This window comes from Hemitrygon akajei, chromosome 29 (assembly GCF_048418815.1).
Source record: "Hemitrygon akajei chromosome 29, sHemAka1.3, whole genome shotgun sequence".
In the NCBI taxonomy this organism is placed as follows: domain Eukaryota; kingdom Metazoa; phylum Chordata; class Chondrichthyes; order Myliobatiformes; family Dasyatidae; genus Hemitrygon; species Hemitrygon akajei.
Window position 1 is genome coordinate 8812263 of NC_133152.1, and position 19096 is coordinate 8831358.

Below are 19096 nucleotides of genomic sequence, written 5' to 3' on the forward strand. Positions count from 1 at the left end.
GAAGAAAGCTAATGGCATGTTGGCCTTCATAACAAGGGGAGTTGAGTATAGGAGCAAAGAGGTCCTTCTGCAGTTATACAGGGCCCTGGTGACACCATACCTGTATTATTGTGTGCAGTTTTGGTCTCCAAATTTGAGGAAGGACATTCTTACTATTGAGGGAGTGCAGCGTAGGTTCACAAGGTTAATTCCCAGGATGGCGGGACTGTCATATGTTGAAAGATTGGAGTGACTGGGCTTGTATACACTGGAATTTAGAAGGATGAGAGGGGATCTGATTGAAACATATAAGATTATTAAGGGATTGGACACGCTAGAGGCAGGAAACATGTCCCTGATGTTGGGTGAGTCCAGAACCAGAGGCCACAGTTTAAGAATAAGGGATAGACCATTTAGAACGGAGTTGAGGAAAAACTCTTTCACCCAGAGAGTTGTGGATCTGTGGAATGCTCTACCTCAGAAGGCAGTGGAGGCCAATTCTCTGGATGCTTTCAAGAAAGAGTTAGATAGGGCTCTTAAAGATAGTGTAGTCAAGGGATATGGGGAGAAGGCAGGAACGGGGTACTGATTGTAGATGATCAGTCATGATCATAGTGAATGGCGGTGCTGGCTTGAAGGGCCAAATGGCCTACTCCTGCACCTATTGTCTATTGACATACAATCTGAGGGGTGAGAGTTCAGTTAAGTGGAGATATCTTGCAATATAGCCCCATCACTGAAATGTTCCCTTAACCTATGGACTCGCTTTCATGGATTCTTCATCTTATGTTCTCCATACTTATTGTTTATTTATTTATTTTTTCCTCTCGGCTCAAGTTGGTAAAACCTAAGGGTTGGGCCTTGCCAAGTTTGCTCATTTCTCAATTGTCAGGAAATTTCAGACTATTCTAGTGGTGTTTTAGTATTATAGATTTTGGAAGATTTACATAGATACTGCTGTGTAGCCCTAATTGTTTAATGCTATTGTGTAGTGACTTTGGGATGATACCAATTGTAGATATTACTGTAGGGACAATGTATGCTCTGTTCCATAGTCTTTCAATTTCCTCTTTTAATTCAACATATTTCTGGCATTTTTCACTTTTTGATTTCTGTGTGTTATGTGTGGTTGGAATGTATTATTGTTATTATTTCTTTTTGTTTTTGCACAGTTTTTGGCTTTAAGTATGCCCAGTTGCTGCGGTCTTTCATAGATTCTATTAGGTTTATTGGATTTAACAAGTATGCCTGCAAGGAAATGAGTCTCATGATTGTATATGGTGAAGTACTTAGAGAACAAATTTACTTTCAATTTAAAATCATGTGCTGGTTCCTTAAGTAAAGTATTTGAAATAGATGACCTTGTGTATAGAAGCTCCAAAATATGAGGAGTGAAGGAACTAATGTGTGCATTTCTTTGCAGGATCTATGATTCCATCCAAGATTTCAACAACAATTGAATTATAGAACATGTTCATATAACTGGATGTAATTCGAGTGTAAATTAGAACAGGGAACAAAGTGATAGGTACAAAGGTCTAAGGAGGCTGTTCCAGTGTTTGAGACAGGAAGAGCACAAAACACAAATGTCAGGGACAGAGCAAAATAGGAGCAGAAGTAGGTCTTCAGGCCCTTCAAGCCTGCCTCATCATTTCATGTGGTCATGGGTGAACTATGCTGGCCTCAACTCTTCTGTGCCATTTCTCCATACACCCCTATTTCACAACCTATGAAGTTTTTTATCCACCTCCACTTTAAATACTTCTAATGGTCACATTCCAACCAATTTTCAATCCATTCTAACATATTTCTTCTGATACCACGGGCTTTTAATTTATTCAATGTGGCACACTGTCAAACATATTTTGGAATACACTACACCTACAGGTTCCATTCTATCATCTCCCTCGGTTACATCCTCATAAAATTTGAGCTGGTATCTCGAACGTATTTACTTTTCATAAAACCATGTTGACCAGATTTAATTATATTCGGCTTTCCCAAATGATTAGTTATTTTCTCTTTGATTATTGACTCTAGCATCTTGCCAATAATCGCTGTTAAACTAACTGGCCAGTAGCCTGCCTTCTGTCTTTCTTCTTTTTCAAACAAACATTGGCAATTTTTCAATTTTCTGACACTGTCCCTGAGTTTAACAAGCTGCACTCATTAGATAGATAGATAGATAGATAGATAGATACTTTATTCATCCCCATGGGGAAATTCAACTTTTTTTTCCAATGTCCCATACACTTGTTGTAGCAAAACTAATTACATACAATACTTAACTCAGTAAAAAATATGATATGCATCTAAATCACTATCTCAAAAAGCATTAATAATAGCTTTTAAAAAGTTCTTAAGTCCTGGCGGTTGAATTGTAAAGCCTAATGGCATTGGGGAATATTGACCTCTTCATCCTGTCTGAGGAGCATTGCATCGATAGTAACCTGTCGCTGAAACTGCTTCTCTGTCTCTGGATGGTGCTATGTAGAGGATGTTCAGAGTTTTCCATAATTGACCGTAGCCTACTCAGCGCCCTTCGCTCAGCTACCGATGTTAAACTCTCCAGTACTTTGCCCACGACAGAGCCCGCCTTCCTTACCAGCTTATTAAGACGTGAGGCGTCCCTCTTCTTAATGCTTCCTCCCCAACACGCCACCACAAAGAAGAGGGCGCTCTCCACAACTGACCTATAGAACATCTTCAGCATCTCACTACAGACATTGAATGACGCCAACCTTCTAAGGAAGTACAGTCGACTCTGTCACTTCCTGCACAAGGCATCTGTGTTGGCAGTCCAGTCTAGCTTCTCGTCTAACTGTACTCCCAGATACTTGTAGGTCTTAACCTGCTCCACACATTCCATTATCCTCATCCACACAAGGATCGAGAACATCATACTGGTTAGACAAGGGTAAGGGCTGAGGATTTTCCAGAACTACCCTCTCGATCCCTCTACCTGCATTTTCTGTAGTCACAACATCCTGTCCTTGACCATTCATCAACTCTGAGGTAGTTAATCTAAACAGTTTGACTGTCTCCTATAATGCTGTGTCCAAGTCATTCTTCCCCTACCTGACATATTACCGTGTTCAGACTTGGACTTCAGCTTGAACAGCCAACATATATACTATTGAAAGTCCTTTGAGCAGCCAATTGTCCACAGTGGGGTTTACAAGTTCCTACATGTTGCAATTACAGCCTTATTTCCCCCCAAATTAATTAGCTGTATTTATTAGTTGAACTTGTTTATATTCGGCTTTGCCACTTAAAGGCTATAGACCTTGCTCACACTTGTGGCCTGGTTTTACAATCTTGACCAATCAAAATACAGAGAAAGTAAGAAAATAAATATTCTACTTAAATTTATATATCCTTTTCAGGTTTTAGCCATTTTTATTCCAAAATCATTTTTGACTCTCTTGATTCTATTTTATCCTCTTATATATGGAAAAATAAATGTCCTTGTTTAAATAAAGTTCATCTTCAAAAATATAAAAAGTCTGGAGGTTTAGCCTTACCTAATTTTAGGTTTTATTATTGGGCAGTTACTATACGATATCTTACGTTTTTGGCTATATTATATTAATCCTGTAGATTGTCCGGTATGGGTTTCTTTAGAAGCTAACTCTGTTAATAAATTTTCTATTATTTCTCTTCTTGGAACCTCACTTCCTTTATTTGTAAGTAAACTAACTGATAATTTAGTAGTTGTGTGCATACATCTACCGATGCTTCTGGACGCATCATCAGTGATGTTCCTGGAGTCATCGGGTGTTTCGGGCCTTTCAACATCATACACCCTTCTCCAGGTGACCCAGCCGGGGCTGATCAGACCCCAGCTTGTGTCCAGATGGCTAGCTACACATGACTCCATGGCTCCCCTCTCCTGAGTCACAGCCACCTTGAGGCCTCTCTGCTGCGTCAGTGGTATTGCAGATGGCTCTCCTCTTCCTTGATGCCCAAACTGCTGTAGGCTCTGGCTAAGGAACAGGCTGCGAATCCCCTACAACCAACCTCCACTGGGAGACACCTCGCTCTCCATCCAGACTGCTGGCAGTTGCTGACCAGTCCTGCGTACTTAGATAGTTTCCTTTCAAAGGCCTCTTCCAAGTGATCTTCCCATGGGACTGTCAGCTCCAGCATCACCACCTGCTTCGTAGATGGTTAAACACACTCTGAGGATCTGGATGCAATTTAGAAAACACTTTGGTTTATTGAAATTTTCCCTTTCAAGTTCCATTTATTCTGATTCATTTTAAACCCTCCATGACTGATTCAGTTTTTAAGGAATGGGACAGGTTGGATATTAAATGTTTTTGGGATCTGTTTGTTGAAGGAAACCTTTTTTCATTTGAGCAATTGTCAGCTAAATATAGTTTACCCAAAACTCACTTTTTTGGATATTTACAAATCAGAGACTTTTTAAGATCTCAATTACATACATTTCCTATAAGCTCAGATAAGAACTTACTAGACGTAATTTTTAGTTCGACACCTTTTCATAATGGTTCAATATCTAATATTTATGGTATGTTACTGGAGATGAGGAACGTTCCTTCAGACAAAATTAAGAGTCTCTGGGAACAAGATTTACTGACATCAATATCTGAGGAAACCTGGAATGAAATTTTTAAACTGGTTAATACTTCATCGCTATGTGCTTGTCATTCGCTCATACAATTTAAGGTGGTACATAGAGCTCATATGACTACGGCTAAGCTATCTCATTTTTATTCGGATATATCTCCCTACTGTGACAGATGTAATAATGGAGAAGCTTCATTAATTCATATGTTTTCGACTTGTCCGAATCTTGAAAAATATTGGAAGGAAGTTTTTCAAACTTTTTCCTTACTTTTTAAAGTCAGTTTTAAGCCTAACCCTCTGATGGCCCTATTCAGTATTGTTGTATTAAGCTGAAGGCATCTGATTTACATATTTTGGCCTTTAGCTCTCATATAGCGAGGAGGATGCCTTTGTTTAAATGGAAAGATGTTTTTCCTCCTGCTCATGCTCAATGGTTATGTGACGTTATGTCATGCTTAGATTTGGAGAAGATTCATTGTTGAATTTCTGAACCTTGTCAAGACTTTCAAACAATTTGGGGACCTTTTCTGAATTATTTTCAAAACCTTCAATTCGTTGTTTAAACTCAGATGTTGGCTATAATTAATTTTTATTATATGAGAAGGTATTTTACCTTCTTTTCTCCTTAATGAACAGCTTCGGTCTTGGTAGGCGTTAGATTCTTTTTTTTGTAATAAATTAATATATTTCAATATAACTATTGATTAACTTATACGAATACGGGATAATGTGATTGTTATTATGAACAGATATAATGTAATTGGTAGTTTTTAAAATCTTTTTTGACCTTTTATATAAAAATATTGGAAAAGAAAATACAGAGAAAGAAAAGGAAAATTATGAGCTGGTGAAAACTGTGCAAAGGACAGAAGGTTACCTGGATAAGAAAGGCTAACTTTGCCTGCAAGGGAATAGGACAAAGTTCAAGACAGAAAAGTCCTGTAGTGCTAACTATCAATTAGGAGCCACTGTTTGTACGGCACTGGCAAGGGCAGGGGAATAGTAGCAATGCAGACTGCAAGTAAAAATAGCAATGGTTTAAAGTGGTAGCAGCACTAACCTGAAAATGAGGTAAGAATGTACACCAGGACTGCTATACATCCACTGCTAATAAAAGCCAGCAACATGTCATTCTTAAATGTTCGTCTTACTTCGTAGTCAAACAGGTCGGTTCCACCATAAAGAACTTTCACTTTTCTGCAAAGGAATAAACAAAATTAGTAGCTAGATTTGTAGAAATATTTGGCTCCATATTTTCAGTATTGATCACTGCAAGTATATTTATCCAAGTATTCCCACTATAAACCGCAGCAAAAGATAAATTAGAATATATAACACTGTATCATCGATGGCTTTGGTTGCTGGATAACTATGACACTTTACAGGATATTAGATAAAAATTGAAGAAATACACACTGGAGAAACTCAGCGGATCAAGCAGCATCTATGGAGGGAAATGAACAGAAGTCATTTTGGGCTACGATCTTTCATCAGGACTGGAAAGAGGAAGGACTGAAGCCAGAATATCACGAGCTGGGAACAGGTGGTTCCAGGTGGTGTGTGTGTGTGTGTGTGTGTGTGTGTGTGTGTGTGTGGAGGGGATAGCAATGATGTAAGAAGCTGGGAGGTAAGAGATGGAAGAGGAAAGAGCTGAAGAGGGTGGAATCTGATCGGAAAGGACAGTGGACCATGGAATAAAGGGAAGAAGGTGGTGGACCAGAGGGAGGAAGGTGAAAGTGTTGGTGGGGGGCATGAGGGCAGGGGAGGGAAAGGAGAAGCCGTAAAGGGGCCGAGAGTGATAATGCAAAACAAAGGGGAGTGGGAGTGTCGCAGTGGGGAATGGTTAGATAAATCAATGTGATGCTGTTAGGTTGGAGGATACCAAGACTGAATATGAAGTGTTGTTCCTGTAACCTGTGACTAATCTCAACTTGGCAATAGTGCAGGCCATGAATAGATATGTCAGTATGGGAATGGGAGGTGGAATTAAAATGGCTGTTATGACAGATGACGTGCAGGTCTCAATGTAGCGATCTCCCAATGGACACTGGGTCTTAGTGATATAGAGGAGGCCAGACTAGGAGCACCAGGTCCAATAAATGACACTGATGGATTAACATGTGAAGTATTGCTTCACCTGGAACGACTGTTTAGGGCCCTGAATGATGGTGAGGGAGCAAGTTTGACACTTAGCATGGTTGTAGGGATGAGTCCTTGGAGGAGGATCAGAGAGAAGGGATGAACGGAGAAGAGAGTCATGGAGAGATGGATCCCTGTGGAAATGGAGACGGGAGAAGAGGGAAGGAGATGATGTGTCTAGTGATGGGATCCCATTGGTGACAGGGTAAGTTGCAGAGAGGTAGTTGCTGGACTCTGATCCTTTTCGTTCTAGTCCTGATGAAGGGTCTCGGCCTGAAACACTGACAATTCACTTCCCCCATCGGTGTTATCTGATCTGCTGAGTTCCTTCAGCATTTTGAGAGTGTTGCTCCAGAGTTCCAGCAGCTGCAGTCCCTTTTGTGTAACAGTTGAAGTTGAACAGAAAGGTTACACAGAGAGAGCAATGAAATTGAATTAAAAGGAAGAGCTCATTCTCCAATAGAATAAGCAAAACAACCTCCTTCACTTCCATGTAATCTACCAAAATGCCTTAAAATACTCCCTTAATTTGTGCCACATGGCATTTTAAACCAGATGAATAGTTGACACAATAAAAAAAGGCCTTTCCTATAGGCTTGCTTTGATAACTGATGAGATCACAGACCACTAATTTAACAACTTCTCTAAATTCATTGTACATGAATTAATAGTGGAAATACTTTAACTTTGAACAATTTGAATCAGAAAATCATATTCCAAATGCCCAGCAGAGACCTACTGACAAAATTCAATTAATACATCAATGTTGGTAACTGCATTTAATCTATTGTTCACACAACTGTACCTGCACTTGCAGCATAAACAATTAGCCGCATATCAACTGGGCCAAGCTAGAATCACGATGGATGCCATGTAAATGCAAGCTTTTATCTGAAGCCTTTTGGTAAACCTTTTACCTATTCCACATATCCATCCCTACTAACCTGTGAATCAGCGGCAGGAGTAAATCATGCAATGAAATCATGGCTAATCCTAGCTAGTCTAAACTTTACACTTAGCCTGTATAACTTTTCATCACCTTGCTTGGCAGGAACCTATCACTGCCTTAAAAATATTTAAAGACACTTTGAGTAAGTGAATTCCAAATACTCATGCCCATCTGAGATAATTTTTAATCCCACATGCCTTAAATGGTAGCCCCTTACCTTTAAACTTGATTTCACACCCACCAGGGTCTTCAAGCAAACCTGCTTACCTTCCAAAGTCCAGTGGATATACAACAAAGCCATCCACTCTTTCCTCAGAAGAGAACCTGTTTATTACAAGTTCAGACAATATTCTCTGAACTGTTTCTGGGGCATTAATATCTTTCCCTAAATAATGAGACAATACTATACACAGTATTCCAGAAGTGCTCTCACTAAAATTCCCAATCATTATAACCATTTCCTTATTCCTAAAAAAAAAATCCTCCTTACCATTATCCACCTATCACTTGTCAACTCTCGTCCCTCCCCGCTCTGTCAGATCTTTAAACTGGGTATCTCTCCTCTATCCTTTCAGTCTAGATAAAGGGTCTCAACCTGAAACATCGACTGTCCGCTTCCCTCCATAAATGCTGCCCGGTGTGCTGAGTTCCTCTAGCAGTTCATTTTTTGCTTCAGATCCCAGCATCTGCACTCTCACGTGTCTCCAGCAATGACATTCTGAATGCCTTCCTGATCATTTGCTATGACTGCACAATAGTTTTGGTGAATGATGGATCAGGGGCACCCAGTTCCCTTTCCACCTCAGAGCTCAGCAATCTTGCACCATTTAGATAATGTGTGTCTTTGCTTTCCCAAAATGGACACTTGGACATTTTCCCGCATTATGTCCCATTTGCCAGATCACTTACCTCAGAATCATAGAGAGATGCAACATGGAGACAGGCCCTTCAACCCACAGATTCCACACTAAAAATTAAACAGCCTCTTAGGCTAATCCTATATTAATTCCATCTTTCATTTGCTCCCTCTGATTCTGTGTTCCATCTTGAGGTAATTAAAGTGGAATCAGAATTGGGTTTATTATCACTGACACATGCCATAAATTTGTTGTTTGCAACAGAGTACAGTGAAAGACGTAAAAATTACTGTGAGTTTAAAAAAAAAAGAAAAGTGCAGAAGGTGCAAATGGGGTAGTGTCAATGTTAGTTGACTGCTCAGAAATCTGATGGCGGAGGGGAAGAAGCTGTTCTTAAAAGGTTGTGAGCAGGTATTCTGGCTCCTGTACCTCTTCCTTGATGGAGGGCATGTCCCGGACAGTGAGAGTCTTTAATGATAGATGTAATCTTCTGGAGGCACCGCCTCTTGAAGATGTCCTCAAAAGAGGGAGATTGTGCCCACGATGGAACTGGCTGAGTCTACGACACTCTGCAACCTCTTGCAGTGTTGTATACTGAAACTTTCCTACCAGGCTGTGATGCAACCTCTCAGATTGCTCTCTACTGTATTTTTATGGAAACTTGTATGAGTCTTCTGTGACATGCCAAATCTCCTCAAACTCCTAATGATGTAGAGCTGCTGATGCGCCTTCATTGTGATCAGATCAATGTGTTGGGTCTAGGATAGATCCTCTGAAACGCTGAAGCCCAGAAACTTCAAGTTGGTCACCCATTCCACCACTGCTGCCAACTAAGCTGTTAACATGCTGCACACAAGAACCCGCAATGCCCAGAGGAAATCCACACGGTCATTTCTGAACTCCACACAGACAGCGGAGGCCAGGATTGAACCCGGGTTTCTGATGCTGTGAGGAAGCTGCTTTAATAGTTGTGCCAGCGTGTTATATTTCTTTGAAACCTCTGTACGTCCTCTTCTTAACATACCTCTCCAGTTAAAGTTCAATTGTCATTCAAACATACATGAATGCCCACGAATACAGCCAAATAAAACAGTGTTCCTCTGGGGTTAAGGTTCAAACCACAGTACCAACAGTCATGCACGGCACAAGGCACATATAAGATAGCAATAAACATAAAATTACACAAAAAAAGTAATAAAGCCCAAGTCCCTGAGTGCATGAAAGTGTCGGCAAGAGCAATCCCACAGAGGTCTGCAGCTGATCTTCCAGCACCAGAGAGCAGCACCAATGCCCGGACGGACACCTCACCACACCACCTCTGGCACCAGATCCGACGCCCCTCTCCTGGGCGACAACACGGCAAGAGTTTGAGTCAGCGCTACAATCGTGGCCACACAGCTCCCCTGCTGCCAGTCCTGCCAATGAACCAGCGAGCTGGGCTTGCAGCTTTGACATTACCAATGTCCAACAGGGTCTTGCAAGTACAGGAAAAGTGATTAAGACAATCACGCGCTGTTAGACTGCACACCACCTTCGCGCATTGATTCCAAGCCTCTCTGTATCAGGCATCAAGTCCAGCTCCTCCACCGATCAACGACTAGCTGATTGGGTAAACCTGCAGTGTTTGAAGTTCTTATAGTCCAGCAGTAACTTGTGTTTGTAAAACAGACATTTTTTAAAAAGGCAGTAACACCTTTGGTTGGTTTCATAGAGGCCAATGCATCCACGTGCACCATGATCTTACAATAAGTTAAGGTTTCTGATCGGCAAATTTAAGAACCAGGTTTTAGATGCAGTCATCCATGTCATTTGTATAAATTATAAAAAAATTTGAGGTCCCAGTACTGAACCTTGTAGTACCTACTGTTATCATCCCAACTCATTTAGTACATGTCTCTTCCTCTTGTTACCCAGTCAGTCTTCTAACCACACCAATCTGTTCCTCTGACCCCACAAGTTTTAATTTTCTGTAATAACCTTCGATACAAAAAAAAATCAAATGGCTTCTGGATATCTATACAAAGGACATCAACCCACTCCTATGTTTGAGAGCAGTTAAATGCAGGTTGAAACCCCTTAACATTTCAGCAATCTTCCTTTTCCCTCAGTAGATCACCATTATGCTGATCATGCTGATAGTTCCATATCATTATTTAGACATAAATAACTTGCACTTATTTTCCCATTCACATTGAGAGTACCCAATGAAAAATAGCAGAAGTTAGAATCAGGTGATTGTCAGAAGAAAAGATTTCAGAATACTGTCTCCAACACAAACGTTATAACAGTCAAGTGTACATCCCGACTGAATACTCAATGAGACCACAAATGCTAACTGGATGGTTTTTCTCCTGTTGTAAGCCCATATTCTTTTATATCAAGCCACAGATCAATGTTTTGATAGTTGTTTTATGTTAAGCTGGATAGTGTTCTCAATACAGTGGATTCCGATTAACTGGGATGCATTGGGACCAGTACATTTTGGCCCAATTATGTGGCTGCCTCAATTAGCTGAAGTTCACAGAAATAGTTGAAAAGGTATAAAAAAGACAAACTACAAATTAGCTATGCAACAATTATGTATTTAAATGAAATACATAACCAATTAGAACACTACCAATACTATTACAGTACACTAAAACTGTGTATTAGTTTCTAATAATTATCAACAAAGTAATTCATCCAATGTATGTCACCCAAGTTCTTTTGACTCTAAATAAACGAAATCAGTGCAGATAATGAACTTTCTTCATACAATGCTTTCAAGCAAATCTTGCATTTTGCATCCTCTAAATCTTCATTTTGATTGTAACATTCATGATGATTGTCAATATGTTCAAATTCTTCGTAGTTCATAACTTGTGAAAGTAGTCAAATTGTTTACTTATTGCTCCCAGCCATTTCTGGCATTTCCAAGCCTGAATGCTTGAACCCACAGTGAGAAAAACTGTTTTGAACAGAATTGTCCTACTGCTTATTTCTTACCAACTATCAGTGACAAAAATCCCTGCTTTTTGAACATAAACACATACAACTAATGCTAGTTATAAACTGTTCACTTGAAGCACGGTGTAGTTTCTAAGGGCAACACGATTCACAATAGTTAGAAATCGTTCAGAAACAGTCTCCTGTCCCAATTGAGAAATATAATGTCCCAAATAAGTGAATGGGATCCCAGCTATGTTCTTGATTACTTATAGTTCTTTAAGAGTTATCCCATATAAGCGGCTGCCCTGATTAATCGATAGCCCAATTAACTCGAATCTTCTGTCTCTGGAACTCTAAAACAATTCTGTTTATTCACCATGTTTCCAGCTTATTCAACTTGTTTGCAGGTAATGAAGATCAGAGCACCATGAAGTCTATTTGGCATCCAGTCTGCTGACTCATGCCCCAAGTAATAGAGGCTTTGTTCATGAATATTTGATACTGTATTCAGAAGTAGTGTTTCCTCTTTTAATTTTCATGTACTTTATAAAAGGTGAAGGCCTCTCATTTACTGTGAGCTGGAGAATCCGGTGCCCAATTATTTGAGGCAGTCAAACAGAAGGAAAAAACCTGAAACAAATTCTCCAAATAGCTGGAAATATAGCTGCTTAGGTTGCTAAGAAAGAAGGAAAAAAGGTAACTTGGATTTGTGCAAATTAATCTATTCTAGGCTGTTAACCTGTCCTTTCTGTTTTCCACATAGTCACAGATTTAATGTTCATTTTCAACAAGTTCTGTATTCCAAAGGAACAGAACATTTAGCGTCTTTGTGCACTGATGCTGTGCAAAATGTACAAAGTTCTCATCTGATGTTTTAACAAACAAAGCTACACCATTTAAAGTAATAGGGATTATCTCAGTTGAGGAATCAGCCTGAAGATTTTTGTGACTATAGCATTGAACTTTTGCCTCAAGAGTATCAAGGCCAGGACCAAGTGTTGGGTTCCTTCAATAAGCTGAAATTTCCAGGAAATGTTGAAAACCAAATGTAGGACAAAAGGTAACAATATAGACAGATAAGGCCTTGATAGATAGATAGATAGATAGATAGATAGATAGATACTTTATTCATCCCCATGGGGAAATTCAACATTTTTTCCAATGTCCCATACACTTATTGTAGCAAAACTAATTACATACAATACTTAACTCAGTAAAAATATGATATGCATCTAAATCACTCTCTCAAAAAGCATTAATAATAGCTTTTAAAAAGTTCTTAAGTAGTTTACTTAAATACATTGAGTCCTAACCCCGGCACTTTAACATATCTTACTCCTGGCGGTTGAATTGTAAAGCCGAATGGCATTGGGGAGTATTGATCTCTTCATCCTGTCTGAGGAGCATTGCATCGATAGCAACCTGTCGCTGAAACTGCTTCTCTGTCTCTGGATGGTGCTATGTAGAGGATGTTCAGGGTTTTCCATAATTGACCGTAGCCTACTCAGCACCCTTCGCTCTGCTACCGATGTTATACTCTCCAGTACTTTGCCCACGACAGAGCCCGCCTTCCTTACCAGCTTATTAAGACGGGAGGCGTCCCTCTTCTTAATGCTGCCTCCCCAACACGCCACCACAAAGAAGAGGGTGCTCTCCACAACTGACCTATAGAACATCTTCAGCATCTCACTACAAACATTGAATGATGCCAAACTTCTAAGGAAATACAGTCGACTCTGTGCCTTCCTGCACAAGGCATCTGTGTTGGCAGTCCAGTCTAGGTTCTCGTCTAACTGTACTCCCAGATACTTGTAGGTCTTAACCTGCTCCACACATTCTCCATTAATGATTACTGGCTCCATATGAGGCCTAGATCTCCTAAAGTCCACCACCATCTCCTTGACTTTTACACCATCTGACCTGACCATCAGGCAGGAATATGCTGACAATTTTAACTTTTGGTATCTGTACAATATTTAACAAGATAGCTGGAACCATATCATAGTTTCTGCTAAGTTCTGTGAGGGTTGAAGAGAGCTGTTCTTGATTCTCACAGCGCCATGTCAGGATGCCACAGAACAGTTTCCTTCAACTGGCACTGACATTCAGGTTTGGAAAAGTAATGTGCAAGTTTTCTCCCAGCTTTCTTATGTGGAATGAAAAGTTACTGGTTAGGAACATCTCCTTGGGCCTGCTCCAGGGTAATGGTGTAAAACAACACAGGAACATGTAAATGTAGGAGGAAAGTGGTAGATTGATCTCAGAGTAAGTTAAAAGGTCGGCATAATGTTGTGGACCATAGGACCTCTACTATGCTGTAGTGTTCAAAGTCCTTAAAGAGGTTCTTTAGTTGAACTGGTCCATACCTACCAAGGTGCCTTCCTGAGCTGGTCCCTTTTGTTACCTTTAATAAGATTTTGCTTCTACACCCCGTTAACGTCAACTGCCAATTGATTTCCAGTTTTTAATGTGCTAAAAAGGATATCTTTTGGCATTCATTCATCAGGTATTTGTACGACGTGACCTGACTATTGTAGTTGCGTTTCATAATTTGACAATCTAAAAACAAAAAGCCTTTGGCATTTTTATAAGCAACAGATGGAAATCTTGGCAATGCAATAAGCAGCTTGATTGACCCAGCATTTTCTGTACAGCCATGATTTCTATATCTGATTCTGCTTTTCATCATCTGTACAAAATACTGCTCCCAGGAAGGGGAAACCAAGGGATATACAGATTTCATTTTAACACTAGATGTTGGGCTCTCTATACCCATGACTGTGTGTGGCTTGGCACAGCTCAAATGGCATGTATAAATTCACGGATGACATAATTATTGTTGGCAGAATTTCAGGTGATTATGAGAAGTCATACAGGAGTGAGATATATCAGCTGGTTGGCATGCTGAGGCAAGATCTTTGCACCCTGATTGGACATGGAACCTATGAACACTACATCATAACTTTTTTTGTACTTACTTAATTTAACCATATTTACACACCCACACACAAGCACATATACTTACTGTAATTCAGTTTTTATTATTATTATGCATTGCATTGTACTGCTTACGCAAAGACAACAAGTCAACAAATTTCACGATGTATGCCAATGATATTAAACCTGACTCTGATATTGTGAATGCCTAGCTGTGTCACTCAAGAGCATCCTGATGAACGCATCTTTGCTGTCCAGAATTTCCTGGATTGAGTGAAGAGTCAATGAAATGGCATTTACTGTGGGCCTGTTGTGCCATGGGCAAATTGCAGCATACTGGAACATGAAAGAAAGCAACATTAGCTAGCAAGTGGACAAGATAATACAGGCAAAGGAATCCTGGATGGGACACACCACTTCAGTTGTGGATAAGTCAGTGTTTCAACAAGCTGCCCAGTAAGCTCCTTGCTCTCGTACTCCCTATCACTGCTTAGAAAGCTTGGGATTCCGTGTGCTCTTTAACCACTTTCAAACCACCTGCCATTTTCAACAAACTATCAAATACACCCCTAAACCTCTCTGTTCTTGTACCCCATTCAGAACTGTTTAACTTATAGTGCCCCTTCTCGTACTTCCTTCCAAAATACAACAATGTATTTCTCAGTAGTAACATTCAACTGCCACACATTACTGTTCTACCAAATGGCTCATATTGCCTTGAAATCTATTTACTATTCACATCTCTAGGTTTTAGTGTCACTGGTGCACTTGGAAATTGTGCCCTGCGCATTCAAGTCAGATTAGTATAAATATAAACTGAGGCTCCAGAGCAGGGGTTCCCAACCTTTCTCATGCCATGGACCAATGCCATTAAGCAAGGGGTCCGTGGACCCCAGTTTGGGAACCCCTGCTGTATAGAATTCCATGGTACACTTGTTTCCTGTCCTATGAAGAAATCTTTCACTACCACACCATGTCCTGTCAATAAGCATGTAAGGATACTTAGAGTATATGCTGTAATGCAATATTTTAAGTTTCCTTTAATTCAATGCTTGAGATGATTAATTTTGGTAAATTAGGAGGCATAATAAAGTGCACCTTCAGAAAGCTGCAATAAGAAAGCAGATGCAGAGCAATACACAAAATGCTGGTGGAACGCAGCAGGCCCGAAACGTCGACAGCAAGTCCTGACGAAGGGTCTCGGCCCGAAACGTCAACAGCGCTTCTCCCTATAGATGCTGCCTGGCCTGCTGTGTTCCACCAGCATTTTGTGTGTGTTGTTCGAATTTCCAGCATCTGCAGATTTCCTCGTGTTTGCAGAGAAATAAATACATTTCATATTTTAAGAAAAGCATAAACTTACCTGGATGATGGAAGATGGAAAAGACTATAAATATGCAAATAATATGCTAACTATAAAAGCATGAAAGTGATGCTGAATTTGTACAAGATGTTAATTAGGTCACAGTTAGAGTTCTGCGCACCAAGAGAGAAAAAGATTAATGAGATTAGCAAGAAAAGCTGTGGTCACAATGAAAAGATTTGTTTGAAAATGTGCCTTTTTTTTCAATGGGAACAAGCAACTTAATATAAATTGTCAAATTTATGAAAGGAAGGCAAATATTCCACAACCATTTTACATTTACCAATTGGATTATCATAGCAATTAAGGTTCAAGCTAAAGCTATATCTTGCATATAGTGAGCTATTATGGAAGGCTCTGCTATAAATAACAACTGAGCTGTAAATAGAATTTGAAAAGGAAATGGATTAGGAGTGGGGAAAACTGGATATGTGGAAAAATGGGGAAATGGTGTTAAATTACACAATTACATTTTAGGAGTTATTTCCCACACAGGGTCTGAATAGACTTCTGTATTTTTTATTGTTCTGTCACTATAGGCAGCCATCTTGCATACAGAAATATCCTATAAAAAGTTGGAAAATGCATCTAAGTCTGTTTAGGAAGTGATGGCTGAGGGAAAAAATGTTGGCTAGAGTCCCAGCTTATCTTTAAATAAGGTGAATAAAGAGTCCCACTTGCTATGTCAAAGAGCGCTGATATCTTTTAGCACTCTTGATCCTCCAGCTCAACTACTGACAGGTATGTTCTTCACTATTCTCTAACAAAAAAAGGATCTGCTTGTCTTAAACGTTATATTTGAACCTGCATCCAGCACTTCCACTGACAGCTCATTTCACACCCGCACCACGCGCGGAGTGAAGAAGTTCCCTCTCAGATATTTCCCTTAAATGGTTCACCTTTCACCCTAAACCTATGACCCTCTAGTTCTAGTCTCACACGACTGAGGGGGTGAAAAGTCTGCAAGCATTCACCCTATCCAGTTCTCTCATAATTTTGCATACTAGGAAGATAAGTTGGCGAGGGCTGTGTGAGGCTCGGGGCTGACTCTGTTTGTGCCACTGCTGTGGACTGGCAGCACCTGCTCCATTTGTTGGTAGAGCACCTAGACCCTACAGTCTCCCTCATCAACTCCTCTTGCATATATGCTGCTGACACTGCCTCTTCATAGCTCTCCTCATCCCAGAGATGGTAACAAGTTAAATTGGCAGTGATTCACTACAGGACTCACACCAGGGGCCCTGATATAATCACTGCCAGCAACACACATACATAATGATGCTTCTCTACGCTAATTCCATTGATGCTTTCATCCCTGGCAACATGTCCTGAATACTAAGTGAGGCACCTTTGCAACATGGAGTGACAAACAAACAAGCGGCATCGGTGTGAATTGTTGCAGGATTTTGACTCAATACATCAACAATTCCTCACAGCTCCAACTGAACCCACTGAATTCCTCCGGAAGATTGTCTGTTGCCCCACATTCTAGAATCTGCAGTCTCTGTGTCACCATTGCAATGTATCTTCCATTGCCTGAAAAAGGTTACAGCTTACACATGATTGGTTGATTAGATTATGAGCAGGCCTACAGGTAGACGCAAGAAAGTGAACTCTGAGTATACTATACATTCAGCAATACTGCTTAAACCTGGTGTATTTTTTGTCCTGCCACATAAATGAATTACAAACTGGACCCCCTCCAATTGGCCTACCAACACAACCGATTGACTGATGACGCAATAGCCACTGCTCTACATACTGTCCTTACATATCTGGAGAAGAGGGATGCTTATGTGAGAATGCTGTTCTTGGACTACAGTTCAACACTCAACACCATAGGTCCATTCAGGCTTGAGAAGAAGCTCGGAGACCTTGGCCTTGTCCCTGCCTTGATCCTGGACTTCCTGTCAGATTGCCAGCAGGTTGTAAGAATGGGCTCCCCCACCTTCAATCCTCTGACTCTCAATACAGGAGCCCCTCAGGGCTGTTTACTGAGCTCCCTCCTTTACTCCCTGTACACCCATGACCGTATCACCACCCCCAGCTCCAATCTGCTAATTAAATTTGCCGTGACACAACATTGATTGGTCTTATCTCAAACAATAATGAGGTGGCCTACAGGGAAGAAGTCATCTCTCTGATGCAGCGGTGTCAAGAAAACAACCTCTCCCTCAATGTCGTAAAAACAAAGGAGCTGGTTGTGGACCACAGGAGGAATGGAGATGAGCGAACCCCTGTTGACATCAATGGATCTGGGGTTGAGAGGATAAATAGCTTTAAGTTCCTTGGCATCCACATCACTGAGGACCTCATTGGTCTATGCACACCAGCTGTGTGGTGAAAAGGCACCACAGCACCTCTTTCACCTCAATGAAGTTTGGTATGGGCCCCCAAATCCTAAGAACTTTCTACAGAGAGCATCCATTGAGAGCATCCTGACTGGCTGCATCACTGCCTGGTATGAGAACTGTACCTCCCTCAATTGCAGGACTCTGCAGAGAGTGGTGCGGACAGCCCAGCGCATCTGTAGTTGTGAACTTCCCATGATTCAGGACATTTACAAGGACAAATGTGTAAAAAGGGCCCGTAGGATCTTTGAGGACCCAAGCCATCTCATCCACAATCTATTCCAGCTGCTACCACTTGGGACGCAGTACTGTAGCATAAAAGCCAGGACCAACAGGCTCTGGGAGAGCTTCTTCCAACAGGCCATCAGACTGCTTAACTCACGCTGATTTGAGTGCACTCTATATTACATTGACTGTTCTATATATTATAAATTACTATGGTTGTACATTGTACATTTAGACGGAGACGTAACATAAAGATTTTTACTCCTCATGTATGTGAAGGATGTAATAGACAGACAGACAGACATACTTTATTGATCCCGAGGGAAATTGGGTTTCGTTACAGCTGCACCACCAAGAATAGTGTAGAAATATAGCAATATAAAACCATAAATAATTAAATAATAATAAGTTAATCATGCCAAGTGGAAAAATAAGTCCAGGACCAGCCTATTGGCTCAGGGTGTCTGACATTCTGAGGGAGGAGTTGTAAAGTTTGATGGCCACAGGTAGGAATGACTTCCTGTGACGCTCAGTGTTACATCTCGGTGGAATGAGTCTCTGGCTGAATGTACTCCTGTGCCTAACCAGTACATTATGGAGTGGATGGGAGTCGTTGTCCAAGATGTTATGCAACTTGGACAGCATCCTCTTTTCAGACACCACTGTCAAAGAGTCCAGTTCCACCCCCACAACATCACTGGCCTTACGAATGAGTTTGTTGATTCTGTTGGTGTCTGCTACCCTCAGCCTGCTGCCCCAGCACACAACAGCAAAC

The 19096-nt window shown here is 40.7% G+C and overlaps 1 protein-coding gene across 4 annotated transcripts in view; it reads right to left on the reverse strand.

Annotated features, from left to right (window-relative positions):
* Window positions 1-19096, reverse strand: part of disp3 (dispatched RND transporter family member 3) — a 613218-nt gene that overhangs the window by 216058 nt on the left and 378064 nt on the right. For all 4 annotated transcript variants that reach the window (XM_073031674.1, XM_073031672.1, XM_073031673.1 and 1 more), the window contains exon 5: window positions 5633-5769. In XM_073031674.1, the coding sequence (XP_072887775.1) occupies window positions 5633-5769 (137 nt within the window). The remainder of the gene's footprint in view (window positions 1-5632; window positions 5770-19096) is intronic.